Source organism: Amblyraja radiata, chromosome 15 (assembly GCF_010909765.2).
Source record: "Amblyraja radiata isolate CabotCenter1 chromosome 15, sAmbRad1.1.pri, whole genome shotgun sequence".
Lineage (NCBI taxonomy): Eukaryota > Metazoa > Chordata > Chondrichthyes > Rajiformes > Rajidae > Amblyraja > Amblyraja radiata.
The window spans coordinates 45,374,066-45,400,468 of NC_045970.1; the positions used below are offsets into that span (position 1 = coordinate 45,374,066).

Consider the following 26,403-nt stretch of genomic DNA (forward strand, 5'->3'; position numbering starts at 1 on the left):
AAATAATGAAAGGCTTGAATAGAACGGATGTGGCGAGGATGTGTCCACTAATGGGACAGTCTAGGACTAAGGGTCATAGCCACAGAATTAAAGGACGTTCCTTTAGAAAGGAGATGAGGAGGAATTTCTTTAGACTTTCTGGCGAATCTGTGGATTTCTGTGCCACGGGAGGCTGTGGAAGAAGTAGATAGATTCTTGATTTGTACGGGTATCAGGGGTTATGGGGTGAAGGTAGGAGAATGGGGGCAGGAGGGGAGGATAAATCAGCCGTGATTGAATGGCGTAGTACACTTGATGGGCCGAAAGGCCTAATTCTGCTCCTATCACATGACCTTCTTCTTCCATGAGGAGAAATTGTAGGAACACCATTGCCACCTTTTGCATCTCATGTTCATGTTCATAAATGATAGGAGCAGAATTAGGCCATTCGGCCCTCGTCTACTCTGCCATTAAATCATGGCTGATCAATCTTTCCCTCTCAACCCCATTCTCCTGCCTTCACCCCATAACCCCTGACATCCGTCCTGTCCAAGACTACGTCAATCTCCGCTCTAAAAATATCCATCGACTTGGCCTCCACAGCCGTCTGTGGCAATAAATTCCACAGATTCACCGCCCACCATTTACAGGGCTTTCTACCACTAAACAAGTGATGGGACTTTAATTGAAATGCCACTGACGGTTTTATACGCAAACACCGTGCAAGATTCACTGCTCTCAGTTCACTTGGCATATGACTCGTGAACTCAGGAATGTGCACGGCCATTTACTGTCAAACCGTTGGTCAAAGCTGTAGATCAGTGTGGAAAAAAAAGCAATTATTTGAGGCACAAATTAGAATTCGCTTCACACCAGTCAACGGAAAAAACGGGTGCTTTAAATGTGCCATTGCAACAAAACCTTTTTTGGAAAAACAAAGACTATTCAGCATGAATGGTCAGAAAAACAAAGGCAACAGACTCAGCATGAATGGTCAGCGCTTGAGAGGCAGGCCCGCGATCCTTTGCACGAGCTGGCAGCAACCCCCCGACAAGGGTTTGGACGAGGAATCACTGTTGACAAACAGCGAGAGGTTAGAGGCGAGCGTCGCTCCACACATACCTTTGGTTGCCAACAACTTCTTCTTTTCGTAGTCAAAAGCCTGCAAATGAAAAGAAGAAACAATGAATGACTGAGCAGCTCGCTGAAACATTGCTGCAATGCACCATTTTCTCCACCATAAAACAAGAGACACAAAGTGGCGGAGTAACTCAGCGGGTCAGACAGCGTTGCTGGGGAACACGGATCAGCAACAGCATCTGCAATTCCCGTGCTTTATTTTTTCCGGGGTGTTTGGTGGTTCCAGGGAAGGGGGAATGAAGTCAGCCCTAGATAACGTTCCAATCCAAGAAGGGTCTCGACCCGAAACGTTGCTCCATAGATGCTGCCTCACGAACTGAGTTTCTCCAGCAATTTTGTCCACCTTCAGTATTCTACAGTTGGGCTACTGAAAGTTACTGTTGGGCTATTGAGAATTCTCCATCTTTTTTTAAAGTTTAATGCTCTTGTTCAATAAACTGATCAGGGAACAATGACAGATAATCTAGATGAACAATACATCATCACAAATCTCTTGTGAACTGGATCATTTAAATGCAAACAGGCCACAATGACTGAAACCAAGAAACTGGCTGCCCTTTTGATTTCCGACAGAATAAACAAATACAATTTATTCTGAGCAATGCAGACACAAGGAGTCGCAGATGGGGGAATCTTGAACAAAACACAAAGTGCTGGAGGAACTCAGCGGGTCAGGCATTTGAAGAAAGGTCCCGACCCTAAACGTTGCCTATCCATATCCTCCAGAGACGCTGCCTGGCCCGCTGAGTTACTCCAGAGCCTTGTGTTCTGCACACGATTCCAGCATCTACAGTTCCAAGTGTTTAATATTTTATTAAGCTTAACTCATTTAATTGAGGCAAGTATAACGTCTCTGTCAAGAATTCTGTGGGTAACAGCCATCCCTGGAATTAGCTGAGTAAGACCCAGACATTGGTCAAGACCTCAGCAATTGTCCTTACAGTAGAGTAGGTTACGGGAGATTTAATAAAGCTGATTTACAAGGCTGTGAACAGTTTTGACAAGGTAAGGAAAACTGTTTCCATTGGGTAGGAGGATTAGTTACAAAAAGTTGCAGATTTAAAACAGAGAAAGTAGTCGTGACAAAGATGTTGTTCACAAAAAGGAATTGTTATTCTCAGGATAGTGCTGCCTGAAGAGTGATTGAAACTGTTTGGAATCCAGATTTTAGAGATGCAGCGCGTCCCACCGAGTCCATGCCGACCAGCGATCCCGGTACGCTAGCACTATCCTACACACTGGGGACAATTTACCATTTTACTGAATCAATACTTCTGTGGGAGGAAACGGAGCACTCGGAGAAAACCCGCACGGTCACAGGGAGAACGTACAAACTCCGTACAGACAGCACCCGTAGTCAGGATTGAACCTGGGTCTCAGGCGCTGGAAGGCAGCAACTCTACTGCTGCACCACTGTACCACCCCGGTAAGTTTCATTGATAACTTTCATAATGAAAGTGAGTTATTACTTTACGCAAATAATTGAAGGACTATATATAGGATTTATAAAGTGCAACTAATTGAACTGTACTTCCAAGGGATATCACAGATGCAATGGGCTGAATGGTCTATTTCCATGCTGTACGATTCTCTGACCAGCTGGTGGTGTGAGGATTGATCGACCATGCTCTATAGGAATGAAAACAGAACCACCTTGATGTTCTGTAATCTTCCCACAACACCAACTTGCATTTGTTTAATACCTGTGACATGGTTAAAAAGTCCTAGAATGGTGCACTGGAATATTATTAACCAAAATGTGTCACAGGAGATATTAGATCAGATGGCCAATTTAAAGGGCTAAGCTTTTGAAGTATTTTAAAGAGGGGAGAAGCTAGTTGGAAAAGATGAGAGAGAGAATGGCAGTAGAAGACAACTAAATAGTGGAGACAATTTGGGATAAGAAGGGGGTCCAAATTAAAAGGAACTCACCTATCCCAGCACAGTCATAAGGCCATAAGTGATAGGAGTAGAATTAGGCCATTCGGCCCATCATTTCTGCTGCCCTTTCAATCATGGCTGATTTATCTGTCCCTCCCAACCCCATTCCTTCTCCCCATAACCACTAACACCCATACTAATCAAGAATCTATCCATCTCTGCCTTAAAAATATCCACTGACTTGGCCTCCACAGCCTTCTACGCAAAGAATTCCACAAATTCACCACCCCCTGATTAAATAAATTTCTCCTTGTCTCCTTCCTTAAACTTCACAGCGATACAGACAGGAAGATGGATGCAAAGAAGAATATCAGCAAATATCAAAGCTGAAGGTTTGCCCTGAGCCAATGTAAGTTAGTAATCAGGGGTAGACACACAATGCTGGAGTAACTCAGCGGGACAGGCAGCATCTCTGGAGAGAAGGAATAGGTGACGTTTCGGGTCGCGACCCTTCTTCAGACTGAGAGTCAGGGGAAAGGGAACCGAGAGATAGTTCAAGTTCAAGTTCAAGTGAGTTCAAGTGAGTTTATTGTCATGTGTCCCTGTATAGGACAATGAAATTCTTGCTTTGCTTAAGCACACAGAAAATAGTAGGCATTTACTACAAAACAGATAAATGTGTCCATATACCATGATATAAATATATACACACATGAATAAATAAACTGATAGTGCAAATAACAGAAAGTGGTTGGTAATAATCAGAGTTTTGTCCGAGCCAGGTTTAATAGCCTGATGGCTGAGGGGAAGTAACTATTCCTGAACCTGGTTGTTGCAGTCTTCAGGCTCCTGTACCTTCTACCTGAAGGTAGCAGGGAGATGAGTGTGTGGCCAGGATGGTGTGGGTCTTTGATGATACTGCCAGCCTTTTTGAGGCAGCGACTGCGATAAATCCCCTCGATGGAAGGAAGGTCAGAGCCGATGATGGACTGGGCAGTGTTTACTACTTTTTGTAGTCCTTTTCTTTCCAGGGCGCTCAAATTGCCGAACCAAGCCACGATGCAACCGGTCAGCATGCTCTCGACTGTGCACCTGTAGAAGTTAGAGAGAGTCTTCCTTGACAATCCGACTCTCCGTAATCTTCTCAGGAAGTAGAGGCGCTGATGTGCTTTTTTGATGATTGCATTAGTGTTCTCGGACCAGGAAAGATCTTCAGAGATGTGCACGCCCAGGAATTTGAAGCTCTTGACCCTTTCAACCATCGACCCGTTGATATAAATGGGGCTGTGGGTCCCCCTCCTACTCCTTCCAAAGTCCACAATCAGTTCCTTGGTTTTGCTGGTGTTGAGGGCCAGGTTATTGCGCTGGCACCATATGGACAGTTGCTCGATCTCTCTTCTGTACTCTGACTCATCCCCATCAGTGATACGCCCCACAATAGTGGTGTCGTCAGCGAACTTGATGATGGAGTTCGCACTGTGGTTCGCTACGCAGTCATGGGTATAGAGTGAGTACAGCAGGGGGCTGAGCACGCAGCCTTGAGGTGCTCCCGTGCTGATTGTTATTGAGGCTGACACATTTCCACCAATACGAACAGACTGTGGTCTGTGGACGAGGAAGTCAAGGATCCAGTTGCAGAGGGATGCGCAGAGACCCAGTTCTGCGAGTTTGGTAACCAGTTTGGAGGGGATGATTGTGTTAAATGCCGAGCTGTAATCAACGAATAACAGCCTGACATATGAGTTTTTGTTGTCCAAGTGGTCCAGTGCGGAGTGGAGGGCCAGCGAGATCGCATCCACCGTTGATCTGTTGTGGCGGTACGCGAACTGCAGTGGGTCCAGGTTTTTGTCGATGTAGGAGTTGATTTGCTCCATGATCAACCTCTCAAAGCACTTCATCACCACCGGCGTTAGTGCCACTGGTCGATAGTCATTGAGGCACGTCACCTTACTCTTCTTGGGCACCGGTATAATTGATGCCCTTTTAAAGCAGGTGGGGACCTCAGACCTCAGAAGTGAGAGGTTGAAAATGTCCGTAAAAACTCCCGCCAGTTGGTCCGCACAGGTTTTTAGAACACGACCGGGTATACCATCAGGACCAGGTGCTTTTCGGGGGTTCATCCCTCTGAAGGATTTCCTGACATCGGCCTCTGTGACTGAGACTGAAATGCCATCGCAGCGAATGGGGGATCGGGAAGGCACATCAGTATTCTCCCTGTCAAAGCGTGCGTAAAACGCATTGAGCTCGTCAGGGAGTGATGTTACACCGGCATTCGAGCTGCCTCCTGGTTTTACAGACGGTGATATGGAGAGATATAGAACAAATAAATGAAAGATGTGCAAAAAAGTAACGATGATAAAAGAAACAGGCCATCGCTAGCTGTGGGCTAGGTGAGAACAATTCAGGGTTATTCAGGGGTGATGGACAATGGCTACCCCTGGAATTAGATCAGACGAGGGCTTCAATCATATGACAATACGAGTGGGCAATAGAGCATCAAATGAGCACAAGATAACTAAAGGTTTACAGTAGGCGGCAGATGGAAGAAAACATGGGAACAGATTAATAATGCCCCTGTCCCACTTAGGAAACCTGAACGGAAACCTCTGGGGACTTTGCGCCCCACCCAAGGTTTCCGTGCGGTTCCCGGAGGTTTTTGTCAGTCTCCCTACCTGCTTCCACTACCTGCAACCTCCGGCAACCACCTGCAACCTCCGGGAACCGCACGGAAACCTTGGGTGGGGCGCAAAGTCTCCAGAGGTTTCCGTTCAGGTTTCCTAAGTGGGACAGGGGCATTATTATGACACGAGGAACTGCAGATGTTGGAATGCTGAGTAAAACACAAAGTGCATCAGTTGGTCAGGCAGCATCTGTGGAAGGAATGGATAGGCGATGCTTTGGGTCGGAAACCTTCGTCTCACTCGGTTCGACGTTGGGCTGGAACCCTCTGCATGCTCCAGGCCACCAGTGAGTTGTGTTGCTGTGTTCAGAATTTAAAGTAGCCTGATGGTGATGTCTTGCAACAGGTTGGAGTCTTGGACCGGCAAAACCATGAGTGACGATCTTCCATAGAGGTAGGATTGCACAAGGCACTCCACCAATCAAATGTAAAGTGATGACTAACGATATTATTGTCCTCACTGATGTATAATATGTTCATAAGTTGAAGGAGTCCACTCCGCCATTCAGTCATGGCTGATCCATTTCTCTCTCCTAACCCCATTCTCCTGCCCAGGGCCGGATTTAGATGAAGCTGTTCCACTTGTGAGGCCCACTCCGCGTTGGTTTTCAGCGCTAGCGGCGAGGCAGCGACTGGACAGCCATGGCGGCCAAATCTCCCACAATTCAAAGCGAGGGAGAAAGTGCCCAGCGCCGACCAGTTGCCGTGGCAGTGCGCATGCGCAGGGGGGGCCGATGATGTGCTGGCCGTGGTTGTGCGCATGTGCAAGGGGGAGGACGTGCAGGCCGCAGCAATGCGCATGTGCAAGGGGGAGGACGTGCAGGCCGCAGCAATGCGCATGTGCAAGGCGGCCTGCCGTGCCGGCAGATGAGGAGCGAGCGGAGCCCGGCAGCCCGGACACGGATAGCGGGGGGAGATGGAGAGAGAGAGATAGAGAGGGGGGCCCACCCAGAGTTGAACGGTAGGTGTCCTGCCTTGGCCGGAGGCCCCCCTAGACCTCGAGGCCCTAAGATTAAGCTTGTCTAGCTTATAAGTAAATTCAGCCCTGCTCCTGCCTTCTCCCTGTAACCCCTGATACCCGTACTAATCAAGAATCGGTCAATCAGATCGGTCTATCCCCCACTGGTTGCAGCTTTGTAACATTTATTTAATCTCACACCCCGAGCTCGAAGGCGCACACGATCGTACCTGGACGTTGGCGTAGGCTGACTGAGGGGCAAGTCTCAGTCGCTCCGAGTTCTGTTGGGCAGCAGCTCTTTCCGCTGCCCGCTCACTCCCAGGGGCCCGCTTGTCTGTGGTAGTGCCCTCCGTGGCACTGGAATCGGAGTCGGAAAGCATTCTGTCCGAAGTGCTGCAACACAAAACCGACAGTCAGGTTTGGTGAGGTAGAGTCATAGAGAGTTACAGCATGGAAACAGGCCCTTCGGCCCAACTTGCCCACAATAGGCAGCATGTCAAATTTACACCAGTCCCACCTGCCCGCATTTGGCCGATATCCCTCTAAACCTGTCCTATCCATGTACCTGTCCAAATGTTTCTTAAACATTGCGATAGCATTTGCCTCAACTGCCTCCTCTGGCAGCTCGTTCCATACACCCAGCACCCTTTGTGTGAAAAGGTTACCCCTCAGATTCCTATTAAATCTTTCCACCCTCACCTTAAACCTATGTCCTCTGGTTCCCAATCCCCCCTACTCTGGGCATGAAGCTTCAGTATATGTATCTACCTGATATATTCCTCTCATGATTTTATACACCTCTATAAGACCTATACACCTCTATACACCCCAGTCCAGTTTTGCTTGTTGTCGCGTGTACCAAGAAACAGTGAAAAGCTTCTTGTTGCTATCCACACAATTCAAGGTCTTTTTAATTTTGAATAATGTGTTTTAAATATCACATCTATTATCTAAGTATCTAAAAGTTCTGAAGAAAGATCTTGACCGGAAATGTCACCTATCCATGTTCTCCCGAGATGCTGCCTGACCTGCTGAGTTACTCCAACACTTTGTGTTCTTTTATGTATTAGCCAGCATCTGCAGTTCTTCGTTTCCATATTTGAAATAACATTTATGTCCAACAGTGCAGTTTGTTCCCCTCCACGGTGTCTGTAGTGTTAGCTCTCACATGTTCACAAGTTATAGGAGTAGAATTAGGCCATTCGGCCCATCAAGTCCACTCCGCCATTCAATTATGGCTGATCTCTGCCTCCTAATCCCATTTTCCTGCCTTCTCTCCATAACCCTTGACACCCGTTCCAATCAAGAATTTGTCTATCTCTGTCTTAAAAATATCCACTAATTTACCCTACACAGCTCTCCATGGCAATGAGTTCCACAGATTAACTGCCCACTGGCTAAAGAAGCTCCTCCTCACCTCCTTTCTAAAAGAGCGCCCTTTAATTCTGAGCTTCTCTAGACTCTCCCACCAGTGGAAACATCCTTTCCACATCCACTCTATCTATGCCTTTCATTATTCTGTAAGTTTCAACGAGGTCCCCCCTCAACCTTCTAAACTCCAGCGAGTAGAGGCCCAGTGCTGTTAAACGCTCGTCATATGCTAACCCACTCATTCCTGGGATCATTCTTGTAAACCCTCTCCAGAGCCAGCACATCCTTCCTCAGATATGGGGCCCAAATTTGCTCACAGTACTCCAAATGCGGCCTGACCAGCGCCTTATAGTCTCGGCATAACATCTCTGTTTTGTGTATTCCAGTCCTCTTGATATAAATGCTCGCAGATGGCACACTGCTCTGCACATCATGATCCTTCAGTTGCCTTTCTACATCCACTATCTATACCTCTCCGAGCCCTTCCGTTTACTCACTGTCGATGGCTGTTCTTGGTGCCCTGCAACAGCTCCAGAGCCTGTCGTTTTGCCACGCAGTTGGAGGGGCCGTTCAGCATCTGCTTGAGTTCGTTGCTGTTGGCAGAGTGCGAGGGGCTTCTCGGCATGCCCACTTCCACAAAGGCATCGTTGGAACCTGTAAAACCAACCGGCAAGGTGAAAAGCTAAAGTTTAATTTAACTTTGTTTAGTTTAGTTTCGAGATATGGCACGGAAACAGGCCCCTCCACCCCACTGATTCCCGTGCATTTGCACTATCCTGTTGACAATTTTACAATTTTACCAAGCTAATACACCTACAAACCTGTGCGTCTTTGGCTCCAGCGCCAGAGTCCCGGGTTCAATCCTGACTAAGGATGCTTGTCTGTACAGAGTTTGTACGTTCTCCCCGTGACCAGCTTGGGTTTTCTCCAGGTGCTCCAGTTCCCCCCCACACTCCAACGACGTACACATTTGTATGTTAATTGGCTTGGTATAAATGTAAATTGCCCCAAGTGTGTAGGATAGTGATAGTGTGCGGGGATCGCTTGTGGGCCTGGACTCGGTGGGCCGAAGGGCCTGTTTCCGCGCTGAATCTCTAAACTAAACAAAACTGTTTCCAAATGTTCAACAGAGATATGTTTGGAAGCAGTGGACAGGTCCTTGGGCAGCAGAAGGGCATCAGGAGTGTGCATTTGGCCGGACATTGTTTTTACCCCCCCCCCCCCGTTGCTGCATTTGGGATGGTCGCAGCAGCAACGTCAGGAACTGTGCGGGTGCAGAAGATATATGCGACTGCGAGAGGCAAGACCTGCTTAATCCATCCTATTGTCCCACATGAGGAGGACATCGGAGATTTAGTTCGGGCCATCGTTAAAGGTCAACCGATTAGTTAAGGGCCTGTCCCACGAGCATGCGACTGCATGCGGCAAGCGCGACCAAACCGGAAGCGAGGGCCGCACGGAGGTCGAGTGATCCCCGTAAAGGGCCTGTCCCACGAGCATGCGGCTGCATGCGGCGAGCGTGACCAAACCGGAAGCGGGGACCGCGCGGAGGTCGAGTGAAGTTCGAGCGAAGGCGTACGCCGTCAAGAAGCTGCATACGGCATCAAGACGGTGCATATGCCCATCGGGGCGGCGCGTATGGCCTCAATGCGGCTGCGGGCCGGCAAGCCGTTGCCGCGCGGAATCTTTGCACAATGTCAGTTTTTCGGAGCCCCGCGCAATGTCGGGACCAGCCCCGCACAACTCCATACGGCTCCGGCGATCGAAGTGGGACCGGCCCCGCGAGGCCGTACGGCTCAAGCAACCACGTTAGGTCGCGCTTGCCGCATGCAGTCGCTTGCTCGTGGGACAGACCCTTTACACAAGCAGAAGTGTGGCGACTGTCAAAGGGTCTGGAAGGGGATGTTAAAGTCCAAACTTGGTATCGGAAAAACCACATCATCATCCTCTAATCCGTTTATGTTTGTGTTAGAATCCAAGTACCACACAATCGCAACTGGGAATTTAAAACTTATGTTAACAGATTGCTTTCGGTTGATTTTGGCAGCATCCTGACAGAGCTCCAACCGATGGACATCTCCCAGCCTGCTCACATCCTGGTTTACAGCTTCCAGCCTCAGTTGCATCTACTCTGTGGTATGTCTGTATCTGAGACTGCTCACTGGGTGAACACGGCTTGTATCTGGCTGGGACTGGTGACATTCCTGGAGAAGCCCCACCGAAATTCTTAGGTAGACAAAAAAGGCAAATAATTCCACAGATTCACCACCCTCTGACTAAATAAATTTCTCCTCATCTCCTTCCTGAAAGTATGTCCTTTAATTCTGAGGCTATGTCCTCTAGTCCTAGACTCTCCCACTAATGGAAAAATAATCCTCTCCACATCCACTCTATCCAAGCCTTTCACTGTTATGTAAGTTTCAATGAGGTCCCCCCCCTTATTCTTCTGAACTCCAGCGAATACAGGTCCAGTGCCGACAAATGTTCATCATAGGTTAACCCACTCATTCCTGGGATCATTCTTGTAAACCTCCTCTGGACCTTCTCCAGCCAGCACATCCTTCCTCAGATATGGTGCCCAAAATTGCTCACAATATTCCAAATGCGGCCTTACCAGCGCCTGATAGAGCCTCAGCATTACATCCCTGTTTTTGTGTACAAGCACTTTTGAAATAATTGTTTGCATTGAGTTTGATTTCTTTGCTACCGATTTGACTTGCAGATGAACGTTTTGGGAATCCTGCACCAGGACTCCAAAGTCCCTTTGCAGCGATTTATGGATTCTCTCCCCATTTAGAAATGAGTCTATGCATTTATTCCTACTACCAAAATATGGTAACTCCAAACTTGTAGCATTAATTGAACACAAATTTACAATTAACCTATACAAGAAGAGATATATAAATCCTGAAAAACATCAAATAACATAAAATGTGTCTTGCCAAGCTTGGGTTACGTAAAACCCTCGATGCCCTGCAACAAGAAAGCTCACACCTGTTTCAACTGACTCAGTCCAACGTGCCCCTTCCTTCACAGCTTTAGAGTTTAGTTTAGAGCTTAAAGATACAGCACAGATACAGGCCCTTCATCCCACCAGGTCTGTGCCGACCAGCGATCCCTGCACACTCACACTTATCCTACACACACACCAGGGACAATTTACAATTATACCAAGTCAATTAGCCTGCAAACCCGTGTGTCTTTGGAGTGTGGGTGGAAACAATAGATCTCGGTGAAAACTCAAGCAGGCAACTGAGAGAATATGCAAACTTCGTACAGACAGCACCCATGATGTAGGTATGTTGCAAAGCCTACCTGAAGCGTCGTTGAAAATCTGTCGCTGCGGGTGTGCGCGATTTTGGCGCCGTTTAGAGGGGGGCGGGTTTAAAACGCGATTTTCTCTAGGCTGTTCAAATCGAAGATGTTCAGCCTAGTTAATTATTAACGAAAAATCGCTGGAAGACCCCGTCGCAAAAGCTATTATTAGTTTTAAAGGCCTCGTATAATAGTTATAGTAGTTTAAAAATCAATCTCTAAACCCGCGACCGCCAGCAACCGCAGGGTCTCATAAAGCAGACAGCTGAAGGTAAGCTGTATATTTTTACATTAAAAAGGGCTTCTAAAGATCCCTTTATACAAAGTTTAATATTGCGAGTAGCTCATTTTGGGCCCATTATATCCCGCAGTATTTTTCTGGGCATTTGGGGCACAAATCTACTGCAATGTGAACGTTCTAAACCAGCGCGTTCCACAGGGACCCACCGGAAAGCAGATTTAAATGGGCATTTATTTACAGCAATTGAACACTAAATTCCTTCCATTTGGCCTATAAATGAATGTAAATGAGATTTAAAAATCATGTTTTATTGTGAATTATTTGTGAATATTATTTGGACATTTAGGCTATTTAAAAATGTTAATCATTTATTAAGAAATGGATACATGTTTAGATCTAGTAATTGAAGTCTGAAATTAGCTACAATTAGGTAACTAACTAATTATATGCTTTAATTTCAGGTCATCCAAGTAAGATTATTTTATATTTGTTTCAGAATGCTTCAATCTATGATAACTGAAAATTTCATTCAGTTCTCTTAATTTTTAAGAAAGTTATGGGCTTTTGACTGTTCACGATCACAGCTTTTTTGTTATGTCCATAGAAAATCAATAGGGAACAAGATGCTCATTTCCGAGTATGAAAATGGCCATAACTTTTTAAATACTTGAGATATGAAAGTGAATTAGGTGTCAAATTAAACTTATTCTTATGCTTTATCTGATGGGATAAATTACAGACTTGATTTTTAAAATCTCAAAATTTTGTAACATTGCTACATGATGTGGATCGAATTGGGTTCTCTGGCGCTGTAAGGCAGCAACTCTACCGCTGCGCCATCATGCCGCCCTATACATTGCCTCTCCTGTATATTGGGCTACAAACATCGCCCCAATTAGTGGCAAACCTTGCACAATCCCCACAGAAAGAAAATGGAAATGGTGGGAATGTTTACATCTTGTCGAAGAAGCACCGGACCGATTTGAACGAGCACCAGGACATCATGGCCCCACTGGACACACTCTAGTTCTCAGTAAACCCACTATCTCTACAAGTAGCTTACCTTCCGTAGAGTTGGACTTGCTGGACATCTGCTCTTGGGCATTAATCGAACTCTCTCGAGGTACATCAGAGTGGTTATTACTCAACACTTTGTCAGCTAGACACGGCGTTGAAATTCTAGTGTAAATAGCACTGGATTGCTGTGAAAACAAAATGTGTTAAATCCTCGATCAGTTTTTCACACCAGGTGGCAAAAATACTGCAGAAATCTTCCCATACATGGTGGGTGGAGCCTGATTTATATCAGGGCTAATTCAGTGCGGACAACCAGTAGTGTTCCACATTTACAACTGTTCCTGCGTTAAAAATATTTTGCCTCTAAGTCACTTCATAAGATCATAAGATGATAAGTGATCGGAGCAGAATTAGGCCATTCGGCCCAGCTCGACTGCAGTCCGTTTGTCTTTACTTTTTTGTGTTGTTTTTTTTCGTTTTGTCTAGTTAAGTTTTTGGTTTTTAGGTTGTGTTTATGTGGGGGGGGGGGGGGTTGAAACGGGGCTTGCTGTCTCTCCCTTCGGGGGAATGCGACTTTTTTGTTGTATCCCCCTTCTCTGCCTCCGTCTGCGCTGAGGCCTAATGGCGGAGCTGGCGACCTCGAGACTCTGGAGGCAGCCAGTCAGGACTCACCCTGGGCTCGCTCCCGCGAGGGCGGCCCAGCTCGGGGCTGGAACGGCGCTCCCGTGAGGGCGGCCTGGCGAGGGGCTGAGACTCTCCCGTGAGGGGCTGTGGCGCTCCCGTCGGAGCGGCCCAGCTCGAGGGAGGAACAGCACTCCCGTCGGAGCGGCCCAGCTCGAGGGAGGAACGGCACTCACGTGAGGGCGATCCGGCTCGGGGCTGGAACGGTGCTCCGGTGGCTGGGACGGCGTTCTGGCGGCTATGACCTGAGTCGCTGGGCTGGAGGGCGGCAGCTTCGACCACCCCGGGCCGCGGTGTTTGAGCCGGCCCGTTTGCGGGGTTCGGTGAGCCGCGGGACTGTTTGTGCCATCGCCCGGTGGGGAATTGCCTCAGCGCAGATGGAGAAGAGGAGGGAAGAGACTGCAGCCCTAAGATTTTTGCCTCCACCACAGTGAGGAGGTGCTTGGAGGATACACTGTGGTGGATGTTAATTTGTGTTTAGTGTTGTTTATTATTGTATGATTGTATGTATGACTGCAGGCACGAAATTTCGTTCAGACCGTAAGGTCTGAATGACAATAAAGGAATTCAATTCAATTCAATTCAATCTAACTCTGCCTTAAAAATATCCACAGACTTGGTCTCTACAGCCTTCTGTGGCAAAGAATTCCACAGATTCACCACCCTCTGAGCTCTGACTAAATAAATCTCTCCTCATTTCCTTCCTAAAAGAACGTCCTTTAATTCTGAGGCTATGACCTCTGGTCCCAGACTCTCCCACTAGTGGGAATATCCTCTCCGCAGTCTTTCACTATTCTGTACGTATCAATGAGGTCCCCCCTCATTCTTCTAAATTTCAGCGAGTACAGGCCCAGTGCCATCAACCGCTCATCATATGAACAAAGCTATGGAGATGGAAGGCAACATAGTGGAACAGCTAATGAAGCTGAAGAAACACAGCTCCAGTAAACTGGGTACAGTTCTGACCTCTGGTGCTGGTCGGTGCGAAGATCGCCTATTCTCTGGGTGCTCTTGGGATGGTTTAATCAGGACACATGTGTAATAAAACGCACAACAGTGGATGTACTTCCTGCGGCAGCTGAGAAAGCACAATCTGCCACAGCCAATGATGGTCCAATTCTACACGACCATCGTAGAGTCTGTCCTCACCTTCTCCATCATGGTCTGGTTTGGCTCAGCAACCAAGCACGACATCCGGTGGCTGCGTCCGATCAGCTGAGAAGGTTATTGGCTGCAACCTTACTTCCATTGACGAACTGTACACAGCAAGGGCCAGGAAGCGAGCGGGCAAGATCATCTCTGACCCCTCTCACCCTGGCCACAAACCCTTTGAATTACTTCCCTCTGGAAGGCGACTCCGGACTGTCAAAGCTGCCACAGCCAGACATAAAAACAGCTATTTTCCACGAGTAGTAGGAAAAAAACAAAAATATGTAGCCTCCTTTTGCTCTGGTATTTTATTTAATTCACATGTTTAATCGATAATGTTTTGTTATTAATGTTTAATGTTTTATCTGTCATTCCTAACTGTCATTGTATGTCATGTTGTCACTTGCGGGCAGAGCACCAAGGCAAATTCCTTGTATGTGAATACTTAGCCAATAAACTTATTCATAAACTCATTTATAAACTTATAAACTTATGGTTTGGGAACAGCTCCACAAAAAATTGCAGAGAATTGTGGACACAGTCCAGACAATCACATAACTAATCTCCCTTCCATTGACTCTTTTTAGACTTCAGACTGCCTCAGCAAGGCCACCAACATAATCAAGGACCAGTCTCACCCCGGTCACTCCCGCTTCTCCCCTCTCCCAGCAGGCAAGAGGTACAAAAGTGCGAAAACGCACTCCTCCAAATTCAAGGGGCAGTTTCTTCCCAGCTGTTATCAGGCAATGGACCATCCTATCAACAACTGCAGAGTTCCGTCTAACTCACTGGAGATCCTCAATCTTTAATTGGACTTTATTGGACTTGGAGGGATATGGACCAAACGTGGGCAGGTGGGACTAGTGTAGCTGGGAGGTTTTGGTCAGTGTGGGCAAGTTGGACCCAAGGTCCTGTTTCCACACTGGATCACTCTATGACTCCAAGACTCTATTGCACTTGTACTCCACGTTATTCCCTCTATCTGTGGCTCAACTGTGATCGTAGTCCTTCCGCTGACTGGTTAGCACGCATCAAAAGCTTCTCACTGTACCTCGGTACATGTGGCAATAAACTAAACAATAAGCTAAACTAAAATCTTGCTGGTCCAACACGGAGTCAGACTTCAGAGGGCCGCACGCTGCTGAAGGTCCCAGAGGGCTGCGGCCTCTGATTTTGGATGATCGGCCATGATCATATTGAATGGCAGTGCTGGCTCGGAAGGTCAAATGGCCTACTCCTGCACCTATTTTCTATATTTTCTTTGTTTTCTATGTTCCTTCCGCTCACCATTCTCTCTGCCACCTTTCGCTCCTTCTGCTACATCAGTTCAAAGAAAGCTCACGACGTGTAAAGTGATCAACGTCTCTCCGCACGATAACCCTGCGGTAGAGCTGCTGCCTTACGGCGCCAGAGACCCGGGTTCGATCCCGACCACAGGTGCTGTCTGCATGGAGTTTGTACGTTCTCTCCATGACCTGCATGGGGTTTTTCCAGGTGCTCCGGTTTCCTCCCACACTCCAAAGACGTACAGGTTTGTGGGCTAATTGGCTTGGTAAAAATTGTAAATTATCCTTAATGTGTGTAGGATAGTCCAAGTGTACAGGGATCACTGGTCGGCTCGGAGGGCCGAATGGCCTGTGTCTCTAAAGTAAACTAAACTAAACAAAAGATGACCTGTTAAGTTCTTTGTTTCTCTTTGTTCCAGCATCTGCCGTCTCTAGTGTCTCTCATGTAAAGCTTTTAAGCCTCGAGCTGCAATTGCCTGAAGTGGGAATGTGCTGTGTTATATATTTATGAATATTTTTACTAGTGCAAATTTTATGAATAACGTATCTGTATGGGGGGGGGGGGGGGGGAGATCCCTTTTGATATCCTCTCTGCAGCCACACAATCACAAGTTGCATGTTTATTAACAATCCAAGCCAAAAAGTGAACAGTAAGTTTCACGGGTGCGTTCCCTTACCTTGACGTGGCCATTGATGCAGGAGGTTGATGGCTTGTCGTTCTCTTGTGACAAGGCACTGATCTGAATATCCATGGGTGCCAGACCAGGGGGAGGTGATGGCGGGGTCTGGCCATACCCATGCAAGCCCGAGAGCAAAATGCTGGTCAAGGTGGCCTGCGTTGTTGGAGGGATCATGAGGGGAGACACCGTAGAGAAACCTGCAAAAGTGCAATGAATAACAGCAAACCTCAGCAACAATGCAATAGATGTCCCTTTTACTTGCTCACAAGGTTACAACTCAAAGGCGGTGCTGGATAGGATAGTTCATGCGCCTCTCCTTCACGAGTCATAGTCTGAAGAAGATTCTCGACCCGAAACGTCACCCATTCCTTCACTTCAGAGATGCCGCCTGTCCCGCTGAGCTACTCCAGCTTTTTGTGTCCATCTGCAACTGATGGAACTGGACGGTCCCTGCCGATGGTTTACCATCCAAAGGGTAGCATTGAAGGCCGGCACGGTGGCCCAGCGGTAGAGTTGCTGCCTTACAACGCCAGAGACCCGGGTTCGATCCTCACTACGGCTGCCGTCTGTGGGGAGTTTGCACGTTCTCCCCGTGATCAACGTGAGGTTTCTTTGGGAGCTCCGGTTTCCTCCCACACTCCAAAGACATACAGGTTTGTAGGCTAATTTGCTTGGGTAATTGTAAATTGTCCCTAGTGTGTGTAGGATAGCGTTTGTGTGCGGGGTGATCACTGGTCAGCACGGACTCTGTGGGCCGAAGGGCCTGTTTCCGTGCTGTATTTCTACATTAAGCTAAATTAAATTGAAAACTATGGCATAAAAATGGCAATAGTCAGTGCTGGACCAGAAGACTGGGAACTTTTTAAGATCTAGCAGTAAAAGAATGAAAACCTCATAAGACACATATGTTGTATATATGTTTAAGATACTGTATAGTATATGAGGGTTTTTTCTTTTCTTTTTTATTTTTTTCTCTTTCCTGTATGGCTTTGTAAATATTTGATTAGTGTATAAATGTAAATAAGTTGTTGTACATATAGCTGCTGGCGTACATATGGTGTACATATAGCTGCTAAATTTGTATAAGATAATTACAAGCAGTTGAATAAGGGGTGGGAATTAATAAGGCAGGGAAACTACAAACTCGTTAGTTTAATGGCTATGTGTAAGAAGGAACTGCAGATGCTGGTTTAAACCAAAGATAGGCACAAAAAGCTGAAGTACCTCAACAGGACAGGCAGTATCTCTGGAGAGGAGGAATGGGTGATGTTTCAGGTCGAAACCCTTCTACAGACAGTCTGAAGTGCCAGAGAGCCGGGTTCGATCCAGGTTTGACTACGGGTGCTGTCTTTACGGAGCTGTCTATGTTCTCCCCGTGACCTGCATGGGTTTTCTTTGAGGTCTTCAGTCTCCTCCCACACTCCAAAGACATACAGGTAGTGTTAATGTGCAGGGATCGATCGCTGGTCGGTGGGCCAAAGGGCCTGTTTTCTCGTTGTATCTCTAAACTAAACTAAACCTCCCAGACCTCTACACTCCCCCAGCACATAACCTCTCCGTCTTTGAAATGAGAATGCAAGAACATAAAAAGGAGCAATGCAAGAATGCAAGCTGGAGTAAAGGGCCTGTCCCACTGTACGAGGTAATTCAAGAGTTCTCCTGAGTTTTCCCCTGAATTGAACTTGGAGAATGTCCGTAGCGGGTCCGTAGGAGTTCGCGGCTGTCTCGTAGCGGCTCGTACGAATAAAAAGTAACAATTTTTTTCAACACAAGTTTTTTTATACTCGTGGACATTTTTCACAGTGTTGAAAAAACGTCACGGGTTTACCGGATTTCCCGAGTACCTACCGTTACTCGTACGAGCCGCTACGAGACATCCATGAACTCCTACGGGCCCGCTACAGACATTCTCCGAGTTCAAATCAGGGGAAAACTCGGGAGAACTCTTGAATTACCTCGTACAGTGGGACAGGCCCTTTAGACTTCAGGCCTCCTCCACTATTATTATGATCATAAAGACTCAAGGAACTGTAGATGCTGGTTTATAAAAAGAAAGACAAAAGTGCTGGAGTAACTCAGTGGGCCAAGCAACATCTCCAAAGTTTAGTTTGGTTCAGGTTAGAGATACAGTGCGAAAACAGGCCCTTCAACCCACCGAGTCTGGGCCGACCGGCGATCCCTGCATCCTAACACTATCCGACACACACTAGGGACAATATTTTTATAATTTTACCAAGCCAGTTAACCTACAAACCTGTACTTCTTTGGAATGTGGAAGGAAACTGAAGATCCCTGAGAAAAGCCACGGGGAAAACGTACAAACACCGTACAGACAGCGGCGGTGGTCAGGATCGAACGCGGGATCATTGGCACTGTTCGGCAGCAACTCTGTCGCTGCGCCACCGTGCAGCCCTGATGGATATGGATTGGTGATATACTTCAGAGTAAATCACAGCTGGTTCTACCTCTCTCCTGCCAGCCCCCGCCTCACCCCTCGCACTCAGCTCTCCCCTTACACTCTCAGTCATGATGCGCAGAGTCTCAGCCCAAAATCTCCACCATCCCTCTCCCTCCACAGACATTGCTTGATCCACTGAATTCCTCCAGCAGCTTATTTTTTGCTCCTTAAGATCGCGCATATTTGAATCAGGTCACCTCCTAATCTTCCAAACCCCAAGGAATATAAAACTATTCAGTCTCTCTTGATAGAACAACCTTTCATCCCAGGAATGAGCTTGGTGAATCTCCTTTGTATTACCGCCATTGTTGCTAATGTCTTTCCTTTGATAAGAGGATCAAAACTCTACACAATATTTCAGGCGTGGCCTCACCAGCACCCTGTACAATTGCAATACAACCTCCAGAGATGCTGCCTGGCCTGGGAGAGTTACTCCAGCACTTTGTGTCTTTTTTTGTCAACCAGCATCTGCGGTTCCTTGTTTCTACACGATACAACCACCCTATTTAGTTTAGTTTAGTTTAGAGATACAGCGTGGAAACAGGCCCTTCGGCCCACCGAGTCTGCGCCGACCTGCAATCCCCGCCCATTAACGCTATCCCACACACCCTTGGGACAATTTGCAGCGAGCCAATTAACCTGCAAACCCGTACGTCTTTGGAATGTGTGAGGAAGCCGAAGATCTCGTAGAAAACCCACACAGGTCACGGGGAGAATGTACAAACTCGGTATAGACAGCACCTGTTGTTAGGATCGAACTCGGGTCTCCAGCGCTGTAAGGCAGTAGCTCTACGCTGCCGTGCTGCCCTACGCTGTCACAGTGTTGCCTTGCCCAAATGCCCCTGTCCCACTTAGGAAACCTGAACGGAAACGTCTGGAGACTTTGCGCCCCACCCAAGGTTTCTGCACGGTTCCCGGAGGTTTTTGTCAGTCTCCCTACCTGCTTCCACTACCTGCAACCTCCGGCAACCACCTGCAACCTCCTGCAACCTCCGGGAACCTCACGGAAACCTTGGGTGGGGCGCAAAGTCTCCAGAGGTTTCCGTTCAGGTTTCCTAAGTGGGACAGGGGCATAACTCTGTCACAGGCCATAGCTCCTGAACCGGGACATCATCTGGGCCTTGAGATGAAACAAATACACATTTAGAGTCATATTTTTGGACAACTTACACAGACAAAACACTGCCTTTTGCCTCAACCTCACAGTTTATATTTTCAAGTTAAACTCTGGGCACAGTCCACAATCCTTTGCAGCCATATGGAGGCATTTAAGCTTTTATTACCACAGGCCTTGCTGTGAAATGGTAGTCCTTTTGACACCCGAGAGAAATGGATGGGTACAGCTCAGCAAGTGGAAATGGAACTGTTTTCCAAGCTTCATGGTTTATTTTCCAGAAATCCCACTGCACAGTTGTTGAACTTACACCTCAACTACAGCAGCACATTTTGGCAGTATGTGGTTTTTCTTCTGCTGATTCAAAAACCAGCACCGGATCACTACCTCTGAAACTGGAGTAACTCTTTATCAAAGTGTCTTTACCATAGACTGTCGAGTTTAGAGGTACAGCGCAGAAACAGGCCCTTCAGCCCACCCAGTCCGTGCCGACCAACAATCACCCTGTATACTAGCACTATCCTACACACTCGGGACAATTTACAAATTTGCGGATGCCAATTAATCTACAAACCTGCACGTCTTTGGAGTGTGGGAGGAAACTGCAGCACCCGGAGAAAACCCACGCGGTCACAGGGAGAACGTACCACTCGGATACTCTCCCAATTCCTGAGCAGTCGAGATGAAGCTTCCCCAGTGTTGGGGAGATAGGGCCCAGCAGTAGAGTTGCTGCCTCACAGCGCCAGAGACCTGTGTTCGATCCTGACCTCGGGTGCTGTCTGTGCGTAGTTTATACATTCTCCCTGTGACTGCGTAGGTTTCTGCTAGTTGCTCCCGGTTTCCTCCCACATTCCAAAGATGTGCGGGTTAGTAGGCTAATCGGCCTCTTTAAATTTCCCCTTGTGTAAAGGATGCGAAAGTGGGATAACATAGAACTAGTGTGAACGGGTGATCGATGGTCAGCGTGGACTTGGTGGGCAGCAGGGCCGGTTTCCTTGCTGTCCCACAAAACTCAACTCAACTCCACTAAACTTCCAGGAAGTGGGCTTACAGGAGACGCGGCTTGGAATGGCTGCGGGACTCTGCGAGCGCACGCCGGGGGCTCTAACACCAAGACCCGGTGTGCGACCTTGCATCACCCGGCGTGGCTTTAATGGCCGCGGGACAATCGCCATCGCCCGCCGGGGGCTTTGACTTTGACTTTAACTCTGACATCGGGGGGGAGAGTGCAGGGGAGAGATAAGTTTTTTTGGCCTTCCATCACAGCAATGTGATGGATGTTTATGTAAATTATGTTGTGTCTTGGGTCTATTTGTTTTGTAATGTATGGCTGCAGAAACGACATTTCGTTTGGACCTCAAGGGGTCCAAATGACAATAAATTGAATTGTATTGTATTGTATTGTATTGTATAGGAAGTATGATCAAGATACCTGTGGGAGTCTGTGGGTATGTGGTGGTTGTTTGTGGGCTCGCCTGAGATGGAGATGAGGAGAAGACGAAGGGTCAGAGATGGACCAGGTGAAGGTGACAGCAGGGTGGAAAATGGCAGCAAAAGTGAAAGTGAAGAAAGTGGCAGCAAAAATGAAGAGAGCTTTGAGTGGTGCACGACTGCAGGAAGCAGCACCAATGCAGCACCAATGAACGTGCTGGAAAAGAGTTGTGGATGTAGGTCGGCGTGGGACCGATGCAAAGACTGTTCCTGGAATCCTTCACAAAGACAGGTGTAGCTGAGCCCCGTGCATGTCACCATAGCCACATATTTGATCACTAGAATGGACACAAAGTGCAGGAGTAAAAGACCTGTCCCACCAAACATGCGATTGCATGCGTCTAGCGCGACCAAACGTGGTCACTTGAGGCGTACGGCCTCGCGGGGCCGGTCCCACTTCGATCGGCGGAGTCGTATGGAGTTGTGCGGGGCTGGTCCCGACATCGCGCGGGGCTCCAAAAATCTTGCACTGTCCGAAAATCCCGCGCGCCAACGGCCTGTCGGCCCGCAGGCGCATTGAGGGCGTACGCAGCGTCTCGACGGGCGTAAGCAGCGTCTTGACATCGTACGCAGCGTCTTGACGGCGTACGCCTAGCGCGTGCCGTTGCGTGATGACATCACCGCCCGACGCCATGCGCCGTCCAAATTAAGTCGGCCCACCTCCTGCCCAGCTGATTGGTGAGTATGATGTCGGGACCAGCCCCGCACAACTCCATACGCCTCCGCGGTTCAAATTGGGACCGGCCCCGTGAGGCCATACGCCTCAAGAGACCACGTTTGGTCGCGCTAGATGCATGCAATCGCATGTTGGTGGGACAGGCCCTTAACTCAACAGGTCAGGCAGCATCTCTGGAGAACGTGCACAGGCAAAGATTGGTTTCGGGACCTGAAACGTCGACTCCACGTTCCCGGTTGCCAAACTTTTTTACTCCCCTGTGTTGGAAGGAACTGCAGATGCTGGTTTAAACCTAACATAGACACTAAATACTGGAGTAGCTCAGCGGGATAGGCAGCATCTCTGGAGAGAAGGAATGGGTGACATTTCGGGTCGAGACTCGAAACTTCACGGGTCTAAAGTCTGAAACGAAACGTTTCGTTTCTGAAGAAGGGTCTCGACCCGAAACGTCACGCATTTCTTCTCTCCAGAGATGCTGCCCGAGTTACTCCAGCTTTTTGTGTCTATTTTAACTCGAGGAAGAAAGATTCCAAGGGGAGTAAGGGGCGACCGTGGCTGACAAGGGACATCAGGGACAGCATAAAAATAAAAGAGAAGTACAACGTAGCAAAGATGAGGGGGAAACAAGAGGATTGGGTAATGTTTAAAGAGCAACAGAAGGTAACTAAAAAGACAATATGGGGAGAAAAGTTGAGGTACGAAGGTAAGCTAGCCAAGAATATAAAGGAGGATAGTAAAAGTTTCTTTAGGTATGTGAAGAGGAAAAATTAGTTAAGACCAAAGTTGAACCCTTGAAGACTGAAAAAGGTGAATTTATTATGGGGAACAAGGAAATGGCAGATGAGTTGAACAGGTACTTTGGATCTGTCTTCACTAAGGAGGACACAAACAATCTTCCCGATATACTAGTGGCCAGAGGATCTGGGGTGACGGAGGAACTGAAGGAAATCCACATTAGGCAGGAAATGGTGTTGGGTAGACTGATGGGACTGAAGCTGATAAATCCCCAGGGCCTGATGGTCTGCATCCCGGGGTAAGTAAGTGGCTCTAGAAATCGTGGATGCATTGGTGATAATTTTCAAATTTTTTCTCTATTCAGGATCAGTTCCTGTGGATTGGAGGGTAGCTAATGTTATCCCACTTTTTAAGAAAGGGTGCTGCCTGTCCCGCTGAGTCACTCCAGAACTTTGCTGAGTTTCTCTAACATTGTACGTCCTTCCTTGGGAAACCAGCATCTGCAGTTCCTTGTTTCTACCTGATCACTAGAATACTTTCCCAATCCCAGGGCAGGCACTGAAATGCTTTCTCAAACCTCACGGAGTTCTGACCTACGAGCTTCATATGCACAAATATGGAGTAACGCAAACCGCTTGTGTTCTGCAGTTCCTTGGCTTGCCCCAGACCACTGGCAGCTTCCGTGTTGGTCTGGACACGTGTGGCAATGTCAGAGAGCCCGTGTGTGAGGAAGCCGTCGCCAGCATGCAAGAGAATGCTTGTGCTAGAGTACCGATGGTGCGTGCAGACATGCGGTCACGGGACAAACGTGCAAACTCCAAACAGGTGTCACTTTAACCTTTTTTGACATTTTTAAGTTGACAACATTTGCAAAAACACCATCCTACCTAAACCAGCCAGGCCCAGTCCAGCAGAGGCCAGGATATCGAGCCCATGGCAGGAGAGTCCGATGGGACAGGTGATTGCCGGCAGTGTCGTTGTCAAGGCAACACCGCTATTTTGCAAACCCAGCAGACATTTTCTTGCTTCGTACATATTTACAGCATTTCTTTCCACGCTTTTCACAATCACTGACTAACAAGAGGAAAGAAGAGATCATTTTAGTTCTCACACCTTCCTTACATCGCCATCCTAGACTTATAACGTCTCGTGAATACGCGCAAAGTAACCACTACCTGTAAACCATTTGATGATACAAAGTGGTCGGCATGAATTTTAGTTCGTAGCCGGACCAAATGAGAACGTGAAATGCATTTTGGGAAGAGGGGCAGAGGATTCGATACGGATATCTGCTTCATAGAAACATAGAAAATAGGTGCAGGAGTAGGCCATTCGGCCCTTTGAGCCAGCACCGCCATTCAATATGATCATGGCTGATCATCCAAAATCAGTACCATGTTCCTGCTTTCTCCCCATATCCCTTCATTCCGTTGGCCCTAAGAGCTATATCTAACTCTCTTGAATATATCCAATGAATTGGCCTCCACTGCCTTCTGTGGCTGAGAATTCTACAGATTCACAATTCTCTGGGTGAAAACGTATTTCCTCATCTCAGTCCTAAATGGCCTACCCCTTATTCTTAAACTGTGGCCCCTGGTTCTGGACTCCCCAACATCGGGAACATTTTTCCTTGCATCTAGCCTGATCCTCGCTCATCTTTCTAAATTCCAGTGAATATAGGCCCAGACGATCCATTCCTTACAGTATACTGACCATCTGAAGAGCAAAGACTTTGGACTTGAGGATCATGGCAGGCACCACCATGTTGGGAGGCTTGGTTTAGTTTAGAGATACGGCACAGAAACGGGCCCTTCAGCCCCACTCCGACCACCCGTTCACACAAGTTCTGTTATCCCACTTTCTCATCCACTCCTGACACATTAGGGGGAAAGTTACAGAGACGAATTAACCTACAGATCCGCACGTCTTTGGGGTGTGGGAGGAAACCGGAGCACCTGGAGGAAACCCAGGTGGTCACGGGGGAGAACGTGCAGACTTCCCGCGGACAGCACCCGAGGTCAGCATTGAACCCGGATCTGCGGCGCTGTGAGGCAGCACCTCTACCAGCTGTGCCACTGTGCTGCCCCTAAACTCTAGAATGCAGGGCCTTTTTGACTATTTCTGCGGATTAAATTTAGAAGTGGAATGGGAACAATGTGCTTGTAAGAACAATTCCTAATTGTTACCCTAGTAGGGACAGCACCGGCTAGCCTACATTTTGAGGTCAAGACCGATCGGAGGCAACGATCTGAGCGCCGTACAAGTATTTGTCAGAAACGCGTCACAACACTTGGAAAATTAATTTCCTCATCAGATTACGTTCCACCGAGCGACCAGATGTGGCCTGTGGTGATGCAGGAAGAGCTTATCGGCCAAGCTCACCATCACTTTTCTTACAAGGCAGTTTGAGAAGGAGCATACCACGTTGAGAGCTGCCTGAAGTCACAGCTATCCAGCATTTCCTGCTCTGCAATCCTTTGGGAAGAGGTGTCAAGAAAAGAAGCACAGCTCAAGCAGGATGATAAATGTATCCGGTTTTCAGAGCCAGGCATTCCTAATGTTACGGGGCATCGAAACCTCACATATGGGATTTTTTATGTTAGTACGCGTCCTTGCCAATCCTGCACGCTCCTGAACACGTCCCCCATTGTGAAATTAGTTCGGGCTCTAACCAAGTTTTGAATGGTTTTTGTGATTTAAAGTCTGTTTTAATCTGCATGCTGTTAGGAATTGGGAACAAAGTATAAAAGAAGCCAGCAAGTGTGACTTGTGTCTGGAAACCTCTCTGAAAATGGCAAGTGGATGTCAACCCTGCCGTGGGGATTAGATGATGCACAAACCACCGTGCTTTTGAGGGAATAAAATATTTAGGTTAGTTTAGTTTCGTTTTAGAGGACTACCAGGCCCTTCGGCCCACCGAGTCCGCACCGACCAACGGCCCCCGTACATTAACACACACTAGGGACAATTATACACTTATACCAAGCCAATTAACCTACAAACCTGTACGCCTTTGGAGTGTGGGAAGAAACCAAAGATCTCAGAGAAAACCCATGCAGGTCACAGGGAGAAAGTACAAACTCCGTACCGACAGCACCCGTAGTCGGGATCGAACCCGGGTCTCTGGCGCTGCAAGTCCTAAGATGACGGTGATAAATATTGAAAGCTGAGGAAGCTGTGGAGTATGGCACGGACAAGACAGGGTAGGTTTGGGTGATGTGGCAAACATGATGGGCTGAACGACCTCATTCTGTGCTGTTAATGCTATGGGCAGCATGTGTGGAAATCAATACTGATTTGGCTGGTATTACATCAGAGCTACTTGGATATAAACACTGGATTGAATTTCCTGTGTGATTTAAACAACAAACACTGGAAATATTTGTCCCTAATGCAAAATCTTTCTCTCAAATTCTTGGTTTAATTCACTGATGTAGATTAAACCGTCCTCAACTCAAGATGAAATCACGGAATTTGCTCAATTGTTATTAGCAGTCGTTAAAGTTAAAATCATTTTCACATTAAAGAAATCCAATACTACAGATTTTTCA

The 26,403-nt window shown here is 47.6% G+C and overlaps 1 protein-coding gene across 1 annotated transcript in view; it reads right to left on the reverse strand.

The window, feature by feature from the left end:
* The window catches only part of bicc1 (BicC family RNA binding protein 1), a 242,038-nt gene that overhangs the window by 19,577 nt on the left and 196,058 nt on the right, over positions 1 to 26,403 (reverse strand). The window contains exons 10-15 of the mRNA XM_033034345.1: positions 23,740 to 23,926; positions 16,376 to 16,575; positions 12,629 to 12,767; positions 8,507 to 8,663; positions 6,869 to 7,031; positions 1,102 to 1,141 (exon numbers count right to left, since the gene is read on the reverse strand). Of these exons, the coding sequence (XP_032890236.1) occupies positions 1,102 to 1,141; positions 6,869 to 7,031; positions 8,507 to 8,663; positions 12,629 to 12,767; positions 16,376 to 16,575; positions 23,740 to 23,926 (886 nt within the window). The remainder of the gene's footprint in view (positions 1 to 1,101; positions 1,142 to 6,868; positions 7,032 to 8,506; positions 8,664 to 12,628; positions 12,768 to 16,375; positions 16,576 to 23,739; positions 23,927 to 26,403) is intronic.